General features: G+C 34.1%; 3 protein-coding genes and 1 long non-coding RNA gene across 8 annotated transcripts; 2 read left to right on the top strand and 2 right to left on the bottom strand.

Annotated features, from left to right (window-relative positions):
- Positions 1-514: 514 nt before the first annotated feature.
- LOC128392049 (nuclear hormone receptor family member nhr-8-like) lies at positions 515-3,828 on the top strand. Its single transcript, XM_053352030.1, has 4 exons — positions 515-1,810; positions 1,988-2,175; positions 2,883-3,100; positions 3,254-3,828. Exons 1-3 carry the CDS (start codon positions 896-898, stop codon positions 3,091-3,093), a joined length of 1,314 nt encoding a protein of 437 aa, XP_053208005.1. The 5' UTR covers positions 515-895; the 3' UTR covers positions 3,094-3,100; positions 3,254-3,828.
- Positions 1,741-4,944, bottom strand: LOC128392063 (uncharacterized). Of its 4 annotated transcripts, none has more exons than XR_008325925.1 (4): positions 4,806-4,944; positions 2,552-2,630; positions 1,963-2,168; positions 1,741-1,878 (listed from the first exon to the last, which is right to left on the bottom strand). It is a non-coding gene; the product is annotated as an uncharacterized LOC128392063 (long non-coding RNA). The 4 variants fall into 4 exon arrangements; XR_008325924.1 differs by lacking the exon at positions 4,806-4,944 and adding an exon at positions 2,826-2,965; XR_008325926.1 differs by lacking the exon at positions 4,806-4,944 and adding an exon at positions 2,708-2,884.
- Positions 4,945-5,152: 208 nt separating this feature from the next.
- On the top strand, positions 5,153-7,128 carry LOC128392055 (uncharacterized). 2 transcript variants are annotated; one of them, XM_053352036.1, is made up of 2 exons: positions 5,153-5,448; positions 5,740-7,128. In XM_053352036.1, the coding sequence occupies exon 2, from the start codon at positions 5,751-5,753 to the stop codon at positions 6,585-6,587; it is 837 nt and encodes a 278-aa protein (XP_053208011.1). In that variant the 5' UTR covers positions 5,153-5,448; positions 5,740-5,750; the 3' UTR covers positions 6,588-7,128. The 2 variants fall into 2 exon arrangements, with proteins under 2 accessions (XP_053208011.1, XP_053208012.1); XM_053352037.1 differs by lacking the exon at positions 5,153-5,448 and adding an exon at positions 5,455-5,614.
- Positions 7,129-12,905: 5,777 nt separating this feature from the next.
- Positions 12,906-13,667, bottom strand: LOC128392017 (uncharacterized). The gene has a single exon (XM_053351986.1). The coding sequence runs from the start codon at positions 13,665-13,667 to the stop codon at positions 12,906-12,908; it is 762 nt and encodes a 253-aa protein (XP_053207961.1).
- Between the last annotated feature and the right edge of the window lie 1,709 nt (positions 13,668-15,376).

The raw sequence follows: 15,376 nt of genomic DNA, 5'->3' as shown, positions 1-15,376 counted from the left end.
ACATATAAGATAAATAAACAAGTTTCTATCGCTTATTACCTGGCATCTTAAATATCAATGGATATAAAATGTTATCAAAAAGAGCAGAAAAAAGGAAATCATAACGATATAATTAAAACTATGAGAGGAGATTGAAAAAACTATTAATATAATAATATAATATTTTGATACGAGAGAGAGGAGTTGGATAAGAGATCAGATCAAATTCAACAAGGGAGAGAGAGAGAGAGAGAGAGAGAGAGAGAGAGAGAAATGAATCAATGTATTGTAACAATTAATGAATTTACCTTCGATGTTGCAAATGGAGGAGAGTTAATTGAGAGATAAGGATAAAGACAAAGTGAGAGAGTGAGAGCATTTACATGTAGATGTTAAAGGTGGAGTAATTGTTGAGAGAGAATGAGAGTGAGATATGTTATTATTATGGAGTAGTAATGAGTGAGGGAGAAATAAAGACCAGAAAAAAATGATAGAGGGAGAAATGTAAGAGACTATGAAAAGGGGAGAGTGAGAATGAAGATAATGAAGAGAGAGAGAGAGAGAGTCAATCAAACCTGGAAAAATGTCTGATGATGTGCTGACAATGTTTTTTATTCATCATCACCAATTATAATTAATGTGTAAATACAATTACAATTAAGTTTCTAGAATTGATTTCCTTTTGTTTTTTCCTTCTTCAAAGTAATAAACATCCAGTTTTTTTATCAGCAATTAGTTAACTGTTATTGCGTCTTCTTCCAATGTATCAATTTTTGTTTTCATTTTGATTAATGTGGTTCGTTAAATGATTAAAACGATAATTGATTTATAGTTGCTAATCATAACAAGTCACCACTGTACCATCATTATTGCCGAGAATAGAATTTCAATTAGAAGAGAATCACATTAATCGAAAATGGACCAAGAAATAGCTGGACCTTCGTCGTCATCATTACCTCCCTTTTCCTCACTTTGTTCATCCAGTGTCGAGAGTTTACTTAATGCTCTTTTCCCTGATGATGAAACACTCAAAGATCACCTTAATTACCCGGAAACGCTGCCAACTAATGAAGGTGGTGATCATAATATGGATGATCGATATGATTTCAATCAATTTTTGGATACGAACGTTGGATTTCATGAGCAGCCAACACAATTTTCACCTCCATTTTATAACAATCAAGGTTATGATGCTTATCCATCAAATTCAATGATCGATACCTTAGATCAACTTTTGGCCTCAACTTTTGTCGCCAGTTCACCAACCACATCTTCGTCTCCTTGTTTCTCTTCTTATACTTCCTCAATAGCCAATTCACCGGTTTCATATTCACCATCAACATCACGACCTTCATCATATCAACCTGAGAGTAATTTTCCACAGATTCAACCAGCTTATTCTCAATCTAACGATAATCAGGCCAATTTTTCAGCTCCTACGAGTACAGAATTTAGACCAGCAATCAAAGTGAATACACCTCATTCGAAAACCAATGAACCTTGGAAAGCGAGTGTTGCAAAGAAAATTCTAGAAGCTTATTATTCACCATTAAGTCTTAAATCAGAATTCTTGGCTACTCAAATAGCTTTAGATGAATTCCAATCGTTGGCAATTAAAGAGGCGGTGGCCGCTTTCCATGACGTCGCTCTGTGTACCACAAGTATCGGGCCTGATGTTTGTACCGCTAAATTTGTCAATACCTGTTCCAAAGTCCGGGCCTACAGGAGGTTACACATTGAAGATAAGGTTACCCTGTTAACCAATGTCTTTTTTGATACAATCGCCATGAAGAGTATCATCACCTACGATCATCTAACCGATAGTTGGAACGTGAGTGTTAACATTTATTTTCATTTCTATTTTCCTTTGTAACTCTTAGGCCAATTAGTTAACAAGTTCTGATATGAAGAGAAGTGGGAAAGATAAATATCACTAATTATAGTCATTAATTAGACCGAGAGAGATTAAAATGTTTACTTTACCTTTTGTTTCTTGACAATATTTAAGGCCTCAGGTAAAAAAGTTGATAGGAGGGAAATTTACCGATTGGATCCAATTCTACATGATAATATTGTCAATATTATCCAAACGTATCCTGACCGATGGAGAAATGACCTTACAGCGGCAGCGATAATTTATTTAATCGTCATTTTTAATCCTGATTTGCCAAATTTAAAATTCAGCGACTCTATTAGGTGAGTAAAATATAAACAAGGAACAAAATTGTTGTTGTTGTTGTGAGAATTGATAGTTAATAGCAATTAAAGGGATTTAATTAGGTTTACAAAGCGTAAGAAGTGGTAAAACCAAAGAGTAATCAGTAAACTAAATTGTTAACAATTAGTAACATTGTATTAACTTTAACTCTTAAAAGTAAAGGAAAATGTATAAACACAATTCAACCAAAGAGAGTATCTTTTACCTTTAAAAAAAAGGTTTAATTGTTTAACTCAAATTGAAGGTGAAGAAAGTGAATATAATTAATATTGATCACGAAGAGCAATTTAAAATAAAACACAATTGACTAATTGTAAGAAAAGAAAAGTTGATTAATGAGTAAAAAACACTTACAGGTAAACGTATCCATCCAAAAAGCTTAGACTGAGACAACAAATACACGATTGAAGTTTAAGTGAACCATTTAATTGATCTGATTAGAAAATTTAATTTAATTGTTTAGACAAAATAGAAAATAATCAATAAAACTAATTCATTTCAAACAATTACCAAAGAGATTAATCTGCCCCCTTGTGGGATAATCGAGACTCCCCTAAGGCGATCAGTTTTGTTTTGCTTTCGTTGTGGTTGCTGTTTGGTTAACTAAATTGATTCAGTTTTCTTTTACCTTAAAGTTTGTTGATTAATTTACTTTTCTCTCTCTCTCTCTTTTTTGTTCTTTTAGATGTGAACAATATGGTTACATTTATCTTTTAAAAAGATACCTGGAAGTTGCCTGTGAATCGCCTTGTGATGCTTCCGATTATCTTTACCGTTTGATGTGTAAAATTGAAGAGATCCAATCGTTAAGGAAACAAATGATTGCCCTTCTTGATTCCGTTCACATTGGACTTGCCTTGCCGATAAAAAATCTAATCATCACCATGGTTAAATGATACAAACGTAAGTTGCAAACAATTAAATCTCACCTTTGATGTTTGACCTGTTTAGGTTCGGTGGCAGTTTAACTGTTCTACTTAAGGTGTCAATCGTTTTTTTCTATTACTTCTCTTATAGATCTTCATGTTATTTTTTTTTCTCTTTGTCTATTTATAGGATTATTACGTTATTACATTTTTCTCACGTATTTTTTGGCCTTTGATCGCTTTTGAATTGTGGTACTTGGGCGATTTTGCCTGTCTATCTGTCTCTCTCTTTTCTACAGTCAAGATGGTTGAATCCATGGAAAACAAAACAGGACAAATTATATGATCGATTCAAACAGAGATCTTTATTCCAGGTTAAATGGTGACACAATCAACTTTCTCTCTTTCTCCGACCCGAAGTCAAAGTGATCTTTTCTTTCTTCTATCCATTGCACCTCTAAATAGACTCTAATTATACTTAGTAAATTTCACCTGTATTAAAGCTGATTGATTGGAATGATGTTCATATTGTCACCAAACTTTTCCCTCTGATTATCAACAAACTCTCAAACTGCTAGAACGATTAATTGTAATAAGCTGATCTCCTTTGGATAAGTGACAATCTAATCACTTACCGTATGTCTGGAACAACTTTAAACAATCTAAATTGCGACTGTTAATTATGTGTATTTTACTCCTCTCTGGTTTACCATGTTTACTTCTTGTCAATCAAACAAAGAAACAATTAAAACAATTACAATTTCATCAACATCAGAGTGTCACATTATCTTAAATTGTGTTCTTATTATTGTCAATAGTAGACCTACGATTGAATTTTGCTTCTCAATCTCAATGGAGATTATCACAATTAATATTTCCATGTGAGTTTACTGGGTGGAGATTAATTGATTTCCAATGAATTTCTATTCATTATATTGATAATCAATTAATTATGAACCAAGAATTGACATCAATTAGATTTGATTGCCTTCCAAATATCAAAAATGTATTCTAACAATACAAAAGACAATACATTTAATTTGAATTATTCTGGTTCATTAAATTGGTTGAAAAGTTAATCGCCCTGATATTAGAAACTAATTAATCCACTTTTAATTGTCTCAAATCTCAATAACAATTAAATATTTATACATAAAATGTCAAATCAATTGATCATTTCATATATTTTTTAGCTTCTCTTTTTTTTGAGTGATTTTTAAATAATCAGATATAATCAAATCATGATAACTCAAATCAATCAATTGTCTCACTGAAATTGTACAAAAGCTAAATAGATGAAAATCAAATGATTAATAAACACAATAGAAAAGGTTTTTAATTGTTCTCACTAAAAAACTGTCACAATAATAAATAAACAACAATCATCACAAAACTAATTTGAATGTTAATGGTGGAAAATCAGATTAATACATGTCAATCTGTCTCTGAAGAGCTTCAATCATCAGGAAATTTATACACAAATAAATAATTAACCTTAATTGTTGAAAATCAATCAGAATTAAAAATTAGGTGGAGAAAAAGTCTCATATCAATAACTCATTAGCGCTTAGCAACAAGACAAAGAGCTTAGGCCTAACTCAATGATTTGCATTTACAGAAAACCATCAATCACAATTAAACAATCGAGAGAGAGAAAGAAAGCAACATTAATCAAATATCAGCTAATTAATGAAGACAATTAATTACAATTGAAAGAAGAGATGAAAATTCAATCTACTCACCCAATTAATTGAACAAAAACACAATGAGAATGATGAATATCCATTGACTTGTTGTCGTTTCTTTCACTTGTTGTCACTTGTTATTTGTAAAGGAACAAAATTGAAAAGATTTTTAGATTAATTATTGATTGGAAAGTAATTCAAACAATTAACAATTAAATACGAAATAATTGATTAGTCAAATAAGAATAAATTTATTCGTTCATCCAAATCAATCAGCTTCCATTAGAAAATTGAACCAGTTTGAACAAACCTCCAATTCTTTTCTCTGTCTACACTTTTTTCTCCTCTTTCGCATTTTCTTTTTTCCCTCTCGATTTGATTTTTAATTTTCTCTTTTCAATAGTTGGCAACATGTTCTCATGGAAAAAACAAAATCTCTTCCAATTTAAATTACAATTATAATTAATTTTATTCTATTCTTTTCCAACAATCAGTTGTTTAAATTAATCATCAACAAAACGATGATGATTAAAGTTTTTTCCTCATTTTTTCTCACTCACTCGTTTGCAAGGCTAATAAGTCGTCGCCTTGATTAACATCAGCTCAATATAAACAGTAAACATTTTGTTGTTTGCTAAGGAACAACTCACATCTTAACAACAGTTTTCTTTTGTGATTCATTTTAATTTAATTAAATCAGGTAATTAATTAACTTCATGTGTGTACCTTTCCTGGTTAACTTCCACTTCTCTGTGTGTTGCTAATAAATCAGAGAGTAAAACTCTTACTCTTTGAATGAAATTCTATTCTCTTCTTCTTCCATTTTCTTTAATCACTTTTTTGTTCTTTTCTTTTCTCTTGACCAGGTTTGTTCTTTTTACTTTCCACCATTTTGGATGCTAATTTAATTCCATCAACATTGTATATTAATTTCTTCGTCTTTTCTCTTTTTTTGTGTGTGTATTTGCCTGTTTGTCTCCGTAATTTCCAGTTTAATCAAATATGAAACAAAGAAAAACTATAAGTGAAGAAGTCGTTGACCTTCGAATGTGGTTTGATGAGGAATATGATGATGATCCTGGAATTTGTGAACAAGTTGATTATAAGAAGGTGATGAACAATGATTGGGCTGTTAAACGATTCATTTTGGCAAACGAGAATGGGCCAGTTAAAGGATTGGAGAGTTTAAAACAATTTCTTTCTTGGAAGAAAGAAAATCGTGTCAACAAATTTAATCCATTGGAAATACCTCGTGAAATTTATAATCTATCACCAGTTTTCAAGTTTCTACCTGATTATCGAGAAAATAATGTCCTCTACATTCGCGGTAACATTTTAATGAAACTAACCGATTTAACTGATATCATTCGAAATCTTCTTATTTACAATATTGATCAGATTGACAGTTGTAGTGAACGTGTTGCCTCTTGGGGTTTAGTGGTTGATATCTCTGGTTCTGATTATTCACAGATCAATGCATCCTGGTTACAAGAAGCAAACACAATCATCTCAACATATTATCCTCTTGGATTACGATACATGCTGATTTACGGTGCATCAATTATGGTTAGAATGTTTGGTCGAATGATGACCGGTCTTGGTGGTTTACAATTTGTTGATTCGAAAACTATTCTAGACTTTATTCCAGCCGCTAATTTACCCGATTTCCTTGGTACAAGTATCTTTTCTAAGCAAAACTATCGACGAATCCCCAAGGATGCAAAGCCCATGAAAGAGATGAAACTAAGCCTTGACGAAACTGAAATTCGAACCATTTTGGAAAATTTAAAACCTTACCTTGTCGACGAGTCGAAATGTACCATCGTTGACACTTATTAAATGCCACAACATTTTGGACTAAACTACTTTCCCCATCGCCATGACCTGTTAAAATCTTATATATAACCAGAATATCTCAAGAAAAGGCCAATCAATCGAATGGTTCTTGGATCCAATTACTCCACTAAATCTTGTTCAATATTAACCATCGAACTGATTAACTGAATCCAAATTCACATCAAAACGTAACAAGAAGACAACTAATTATCAAACTTTAATGACGAAAAAAAAATGCCATCAATATCGTCGTGAGCACAAATCATAATCTTAACTCCAACGGTTGTTACAAGGATTATCCCTAATCCATTTAATTTCAATATCCAATTATCTTAACCAATTAACTATTTTAACAAATTTATTCTTAACCTTTTATTAACCAAAAACAAAATCAGTATTAATATTGTAATCATATTATTATCTTAATTGTTACCCACTAATCAATACATACAATTTGATTGAACCATTTATCCTAATATTATGTATACAAAAAAACTGCAATATAATAATATCCTATTAATATGCAGAAAAATATTAACCTTAACGTTGATTGTTGGTATTTAATCAAAAACGAAAGTTGTTGATTTGATTGAGTTGTATTAACTTAATCAATTTTTACCGGAAAATGAAAGATGATGATTTAGACCGAGAGTTAAGTGAAGCATAACAATTAACCAATTAATGAGCAAAACAATTAGCTTGTTAACCGAATCATTAACTGTTATGTAAAAGGAAACAATCAAAAAAAAATTAACTATTTCAATTCAGAATCTAATCAAATATATAACAACAATTAACCAGAATAAGACAAACTTACCCAAGTTAAATTCTTAATTATTGTTAACAACTTATTCAATTGTTCAACAATTAACTAATCACGAAGCTTGATGAACAAAAATCAATTTAAATTTCAAAACAATGTAACAAATTTAATTAAATGTCAACAATTTGGAAATCATTTGAAATTTTGATCAGAGAATCAATTAATTGTCAGCTAATTGTTTGTTGCTACTTTTGATTAGTTTATTATTACAATGAAAGATCAATCCAATTGTAATTAAAACGTTTTTTCCTTCATTAAATCAAGTTGATTATCTAAAAAATTAATGATTGATATGAAATAATTATCACGGTTGATTGTTGATTAATCTGAATACAATTAACTGTCGGGATTAAGTTTAACCAAATCAAAGTAACTTAACTTTGTCTGTTAATTGTTGATCATAAATCAAAAATTAATCACTTTCACTTAAATCTTTCATTGTGACAGATTAATTTGAATAATACAATTAGTGTTTACAATTAACTTACCTTTCGACAACAATTAACTTTGGTCAAAAGTTTTAATGGTGAAAAAAGTTATTAACAAGAAAATTAACTTTTCCAAAACTTGTAATCAGTTAATTGTTATGTAATTATGGTTAGAATTTAATATTTTCATCATGAAAATTTAATTTAATTCAATTGATTAATAATAATGAAAAAAATTCCCATCGATTGGTTTTTACCTTTGAGATAAATTATTTTAATTGTTGTGACTCAAAAATCCCAGAACAGCAATTTAAATAATCATCTTGATCACCTTAATGATTAGTGATAATGATAATAAACTAATTGTGATTAAATTTTGATATGCTGATCAACAAGAAAGTTTCACAATTTGTTAAATCATAATAATAGTAATTAGTTGATTGTTATACTCAGGGTGTTAATTGTTTGCATTTGATTTCATCGTCGTTAATGATATTAGTTAAATTTAATTTTTTTTCGTCTTTTTTTTCCTGCTATCAACTAATTGTGACAATTAAACTCAAATTGGTTCTAAAACGGAAAAGTTAATTACTAACAAACTTAATGAATGATTAACCAGAATAATAAAAAAAAGGTCATGATAATTTCACAATTCATTCAAATTAACTTGTGACGGTATCGGGGTTCGAGTACCTTAGAGAGAGAGAGAAAGAGAGAGAGAAAGAGTAAGAGAGGAGAGGGAAAACTTTGATCAGCTTTTACAAAGTAAAAGCTAAGAAACCAAAGTTTGAGAGAGAGATGTAGACAAGAGAAGATCTCAAAGTAAACATAATTTTAATTTCATTTTGTCTCTGCTTATATACAAAATTTAGAGTGAGTCTTTTCATCATCATCATCTTATCTCTGACCAATGGTCAGTTGGGTCAGGGTAAGGTGATGATGATGATTACAACACAATGTTGAGCAATCAACAATCATCATCATCAACCAATTGTTATTGTTGATTGTGTGTTGGTGATGATTGTTGATTGTAAATGGTTACAATCAGGGGAGAGAAGTTGATCTCCTCACATTCGCCCGCGCTTAAGACATTTGTTGTCTTTCAACAAATAAGCGAAGTTGTGAGGAATGTGCCCGACAGGTGGGGCCAGTTAAGGTTTCAGAAATATCATATGTGTTATCGGAGTGTTTGGATATGATAAAATATGGACCAGTAAATTTAGGGGAAGTTTTTATAACAGTTGGGTGATTGGATGGGATAACCCTACGGACAAGATCGCCAATTTGGAAATTGGACTCGGGATGGATGGAATCATGTCTTTCTTTTCTTTTCTTTTGGTGCTGTTCTGTTTTAATTTGTGCCTGTTTCCTAGCGGTTTCCAGGTCAATGGATTTGCCGTTAAAATTTGGATGATCGTCTTTTCCAAAGAATAAAAATGATGGAGTAAAAGTGGTAACGTCATGCGGTGTATGGTTATAATCATGGACGACCTTGGTTAAAAGAGTATTCCATTTACGTTTTGGATGGTCAAGAAGAACGGAACGGAGTTTAGTGATGATGGTGCCATTGAATCGTTCAACAATGCCGTTGGTTTGAGGATGGTAAGGTGTTGAAAGATACTGCTTAATGTGATGACGATTAAGACAGCGAGTGATCTCTTTATTTTTAAAATTCTTATGATTGTCGGTTAAAATGGATTTAATAGTGATACCGGATGCAACTAGTTTGTCTATTAATGTGGTGATACAAGATGCGGTGTTTCTGGTGGTTGGAAAGGCCCAAACGTATCGAGATGCGTGATCGATAAATACTTGTACGTACTGGTGCTTCGATGATCTAGCAGCAGTACCCATAACAATGGTATCTACACCGATAAGATCACCAGGTTCTAATTTTGCTGATGGAAGTTGCATTTGACCAATTGTGGGACGACGATCGTGTTTTGACAATTGGCAAGTCCGACAAGAAGCGACATGCATTTTGATGTCATGGATGATATTAGGCCACCAATAATGATTAGTGATGAGCTGGACGGTTTTATTTCGACCAGGATGGCTAAAATTATCATGGAGATCAGTTAAAATTTGAGGACGTAATGATTCAGGTACGACGGCACGGAGTTTATGATTGGATTTTATCATAATAAGACCATCACTTTGGATCGGATTCTTGACGTAAGAGAGGTCAGAAGACTGTTGATGTTGGATCAACTCATTGGGCTGAAGATGGAGTGTTACTGGAGCGCGAGAAAGGGCATCAACGTGTTGTTGATTCTTTCCAGGGCGATGGACAATGTCATACGTGTAGGTCGACAACTTACAAGACCAACGATGGATTTTACCAATGGGTTCTTTGACAGAGAAAAGCCAACGTAGAGCATTGTGATCGGTAACAACAGTGAATGGAAGACCAAGATAAACTTCGAAGTGACGAACAGCACGGATTACAGCTAAGCATTCTAGTTCGAATGCCATGTAATTGGATTCGTGTTTGTTAAGAGCTTTAGAATAGTAAGCGATGGGATGTTCAATACCATCATCACCTTTCTGTGCTAAGGTTGCACCAATGCCTATTTTAGATGCATCAGTGTATAAAATACAAGATTTATCTTTATCATAAAGAGCAAGTACTGGTTTGGAGGTAAGAGCCGATGTGAGGGTGTTAAAAGCGGATTGCTGATCATTGGACCAATGGAACGAAGTGTCCTTACGTAGAAGTTTCGTAAGAGGCTCGGTAATTTTGGCGAAGTTCGGGATGAAACGGCGATAGTAGTTGGAGAGACCAAGGAAGCGACGGACTTCAGTTACCGAGTTTGGTACCGGAAATGACTTAACAGCTTCAATTTTCGATGGAGATGGTTCGACTTGATTAAAACTGATGAGGTAACCCAAGTATTCAACTTGTGTCTTAAGGAAGTTACATTTTGGTGATTTGAGCTTGATGTTATGCATTCTGAATTTGTCAAAGATGATCTTTAAAAGTGCGAGATGTTGGTCAATGGTTTCACTGTATATGATGACATCATCAAGGTAATTGATTGCACCATTATAGAGAGTGGAGCCAAGGACGAGCTGGAGAATACGTTGGAACGTAGCGGGAGCATTTTTAAGACCAAAGGGCATTACGAGCCATTCATAATGACCTTCATGTGTGACAAAAGCAGTTTTACGGACGGAATCGGAATCCATCTCAATGTGCCAATAACCCCAGGCGACATCAAGAGTAGTAAAATACTTGGCATGACGAAGACGATCCAAGATATCATCGATGCGAGGAAGTGGCATTTTATCATCGATGGTGATAGAGTTAAGTCGACGATAGTCAATACACATACGTGTGCTACCATCTTTCTTCTTCACCAAAGTGACAGGAAACGCCCATGGACTATCAGAGTCTCGAATAAGACCTTTTTCTTTCAGATCTTGGACCTGACGATGAATTTCATCATACTCGGATTGAGGACGACGATAAGCTCGAAGCTGAATAGGTGGATGCGGAACAGTAGTGATTTGGTGTTTGGCAACCGAGATACGACCAATATCGGTATCATTCTGAGCAAAGATGTCTTTATTAAGACGTAAAAACTCTGTAATTTGTTCATGATGATCTACTTTGGTGTTAAGGGTTACAGTGACGTGGAGATTGGTTGATGGAATGGTAACAACCCGACGAGCAAGATCGAGCTTGATAGCAAACTTATATCCAGCATCGAGACCAAGGAGGACTGGATACTCAAAACCATCGACGACGTGAAGATCAAGCATAACCGTTTTATTGTACAGAGTGACCGGAGTAGAGACGAAACCTAATGTTCTAAAAGCCCCAATGGCCTGACCTATGGCAAGTGACTTGTTCGAAGTCAACTCGAGGTTCAGTTTCTGAAGAAGCTTGGAGTTCATCAGAGAAAGAGTTGACCCACTGTCAATGAAAGCTTTGACCGGATTACCATTTATTATCACAGGAGCGTCAATCAATTTAAAGACCGGACCTAGACTCGTGTGTAGAGTGACTGGAGGAGCGGAGTCTTGTGAATTGACATATTGCGATGGTGATTGGTAAGGTGATGTTTCAGTTGCAGTTGGTACAACGGATCTTTCGTTCATAACCATAGTTGTGCTTGTAGATGACGAAGGACGATTTGGACATTCACGATGCCAATGATAAACTGTTTGTCCATTTTCGATGCAATAACGACATGGAGTTGATGGACGATTGTTACCAGGATTTGTCATGTGATGTCGAGACAAAGAAGCTGAATTTTTTGTAAAAGAGTTATTTGTAAAATTAGTAGATTGATTTTGTGTATAATTATTTTGATTAGAAGGGTTAAAAGGTTTAAAATCGGGTGAGTTTCTCTGTTTTTGTTTGATTGTAAAAGTTTTCGGTTTGTAATTGGATGATGAAGGTCGAGATCTATTCATTAGAAGTTCTAGTTCTTGAACTTTATTGAACCAGGTATCAAGGTCAGAAGCATCAAGAGTAAAGAGATGAATCTTCCATTCTTTAGGTAAACCTTCGGTAAGTTGTTCACAAATCTCCTTAGTAGAAAGTTTTGTTTGTTTAAGTAACTTCGTTTTAGCTTTGAAGTAACTTTCTACTGTTTCCCCCTGTTTTAGATGCAAGCGCTGGGCTTGGATTAACGGCTGAGCAGTGGAGACACCAAAACGTTTAATCATACGCTCAGAGACTGTACTCCATCTGGAAATGGCAGAACCTGCTATTTCCTCAGCGAACCATTCAAATGCATCACCCTTGAGACAATACATGAGTCTTTGTATTCGAATCTCATCAGTACAACCATGGGTATGCAGTTCGAATACTTTGAGCCAGGACTGGATACGGACTTCATTACTATTTCCGTCAAACTTGAGGAAATTGCTGTCTAACGTGGACGTATTTTTCTCGGCGGCCATTCTTAGTTGAAGACGTGTATTCATACAAAAACTCGGTTTATTTGGAGAAAATTAAAGAAAAAGAAAAATAACAATCAAACGGACGGAGGAAAAGTTAATCAAGAGGAGAAACCCAAGAGAAGATTAATCGGAGAGAAAAAAAAATGGACGGAAGATTTAGAAAAGACGGCGGTGGATATGATCAAGACCTTGACAAGGAGATGGTAATGGGATAATTGGATCGGACGATTTGGATTTAGAGGCGGCTGATAATTGGATAGCTTTGGTGGCTGTGGTCGTAGCAAGATCAAGAAGTTCCTTGGATGCTTGACGAGTTGGATGCTGGTTCTTAAATTGTTTAAAGTGGCGGCTGGACGAAAAATCGGATGGTTTGGCTGACTTAGCTACTTTATCAGCTTCACCAGCAGCAGTTAAAGCGGATTTAAATTGGTGACAAGCTTTTCGAGACAGCTGACGAGCTTTACTGGCAAGATGAGCTGATTGACGAGCTGATTGTTCACCAGTTATTCGATTAGCCTCAATCTCTTTCTGCCTTGCAGCTTTACGACGGGCGTTAGCAAGTTGACGGCGGGACTTGCGGTTGGAGTCGGTTGAGGCTGTTGCAGACGAAGAGGTGATTTTGGACGAATCGAGAGTGGAATCAGAGCGGGTGGAGCTTACAATAGTCTTATGGACTGGTTGGACGGTGGGAGATGGATCTACAATAGGAGTAACGGATGGCGGATCAGTAATAGGACTAGAAGGATCTACAATACAAGTAACGGATGGAGGATCACTAATAGGATCAGAAGGATCTACAATAGGAGTAACGGATGGCTGGTCAGTGAGAGGAGCGGACGGATCTACAATTATCGGGGTAGGAGTCAACTCAGAGCAAGAAGAAGACTTTGGATCAAGAGATACAATCGTTCCTGACATGTAATCTACAAGGAAAGGAGACTCAAGACAGATAGGAAGGTGAATGGATAAGAAAAGTCAATCGGTAGGTGGTGGTAACAACAAAAGATCAAGTGGTGATGATACAACAATGGATCAGAGCAAGAAAATGAGAGATTACAATAAAGGAGAGATAGATGCAGTTCTATGTTTTAAGAGCTTATCCAGAGACAGGAAGGATCACCAAGATCAGTTGATTACCACGAGATGGCCAAGAATGACTGAAGGAAGAGTCAAGACCAATGAGACCAACAAGGACGATAAAAGTAGTGCCGACAAGTAGAGACAACAAGGAGAGCAGATAAGCCACAGAAAAGAGCCACAAAAAGAGCGCCACCAAAAGGGAGCCACAAACAGAGAAACCACGGAGGTAGAGGCCAAGTAGCGGAAGATCGGTTCGATCAGAGCAACGACTGCGCCAAATGTGACGGTATCGGGGTTCGAGTACCTTAGAGAGAGAGAGAGAGAGAGTAAGAGAGGAGAGGGAAAACTTTGATCAGCTTTTACAAAGTAAAAGCTAAGAAACCAAAGTTTGAGAGAGAGATGTAGACAAGAGAAGATCTCAAAGTAAACATAATTTTAATTTCATTTTGTCTCTGCTTATATACAAAATTTAGAGTGAGTCTTTTCATCATCATCATCTTATCTCTGACCAATGGTCAGTTGGGTCAGGGTAAGGTGATGATGATGATTACAACACAATGTTGAGCAATCAACAATCATCATCATCAACCAATTGTTATTGTTGATTGTGTGTTGGTGATGATTGTTGATTGTAAATGGTTACAATCAGGGGAGAGAAGTTGATCTCCTCACAAACTAAACAAACATTTCGTCATCGAGATGATCAATAATTGATTTAAATTTGATACAATTTACTTTCACTCTAACCTGATTGATCAGTGATTCAATTGTTGATCATTAAGTTAATTAACTTTCAATTTAGTTTTCCTCAAGAAATTAATGTTAGCAAGTTGATTGCTACTCTCAGTAGATGGAGCCATTTGTTGCGTTGTTAACACTCAATCAATTGATTTTAATTAGTTTTAATTTGATTTGGAAAAGTTTGATTAACAATTAAGAGATGTAAAAATAAACACTGAATTTCCCAGAAATGAATGAATAAATTTGAGTGACTTAATCACTTATAATCATGAGGAGACTTTAAATATGATGAAAGGAAAACCATTCAATTGAATAATCAACTGTTCAACTAAATTGTTAACTAATCGATGATCAAATTAGCAACAATAAAAAGCACCAACTTAGCAATTTGTCTAACAATCAAAGTATATCATGTTGATAATGTTCAATTCCAATTACCAAGCAATTAATAGTGATGAAGAAAAAAAAAGATGAACATGTTTGGTTATTTGATTAAGTGTTCAATCAAAAACTGATTAACTTAGTACAAATTGTTAATAATAATAACAATTTAGCGACAACAATCAACAGATAATCATAGGAATAGTAACAACAAAAGGTAGCAAATACGAAAAAAAAATCAAATTATTGATCAAATTGTTAACTTAAATCATGATGATGAAAAAAACGAGCAAAACAAAACAAACAATCAAAAAGTTTTTATCAACAATTTAAACTGAAAAAAATGATTAGCAAACAATTTAATGATAACATGGATGATGATTAAAGGAGTTTAATGGACCAGTTAATATGAAGGGTTATCACCA

This window comes from Panonychus citri, unplaced genomic scaffold (assembly GCF_014898815.1).
Source record: "Panonychus citri isolate SS breed McGregor unplaced genomic scaffold, ASM1489881v1 Contig00135, whole genome shotgun sequence".
Classification (NCBI taxonomy): domain Eukaryota; kingdom Metazoa; phylum Arthropoda; class Arachnida; order Trombidiformes; family Tetranychidae; genus Panonychus; species Panonychus citri.
This window is presented reverse-complemented; position numbering and strand designations above follow the sequence as displayed.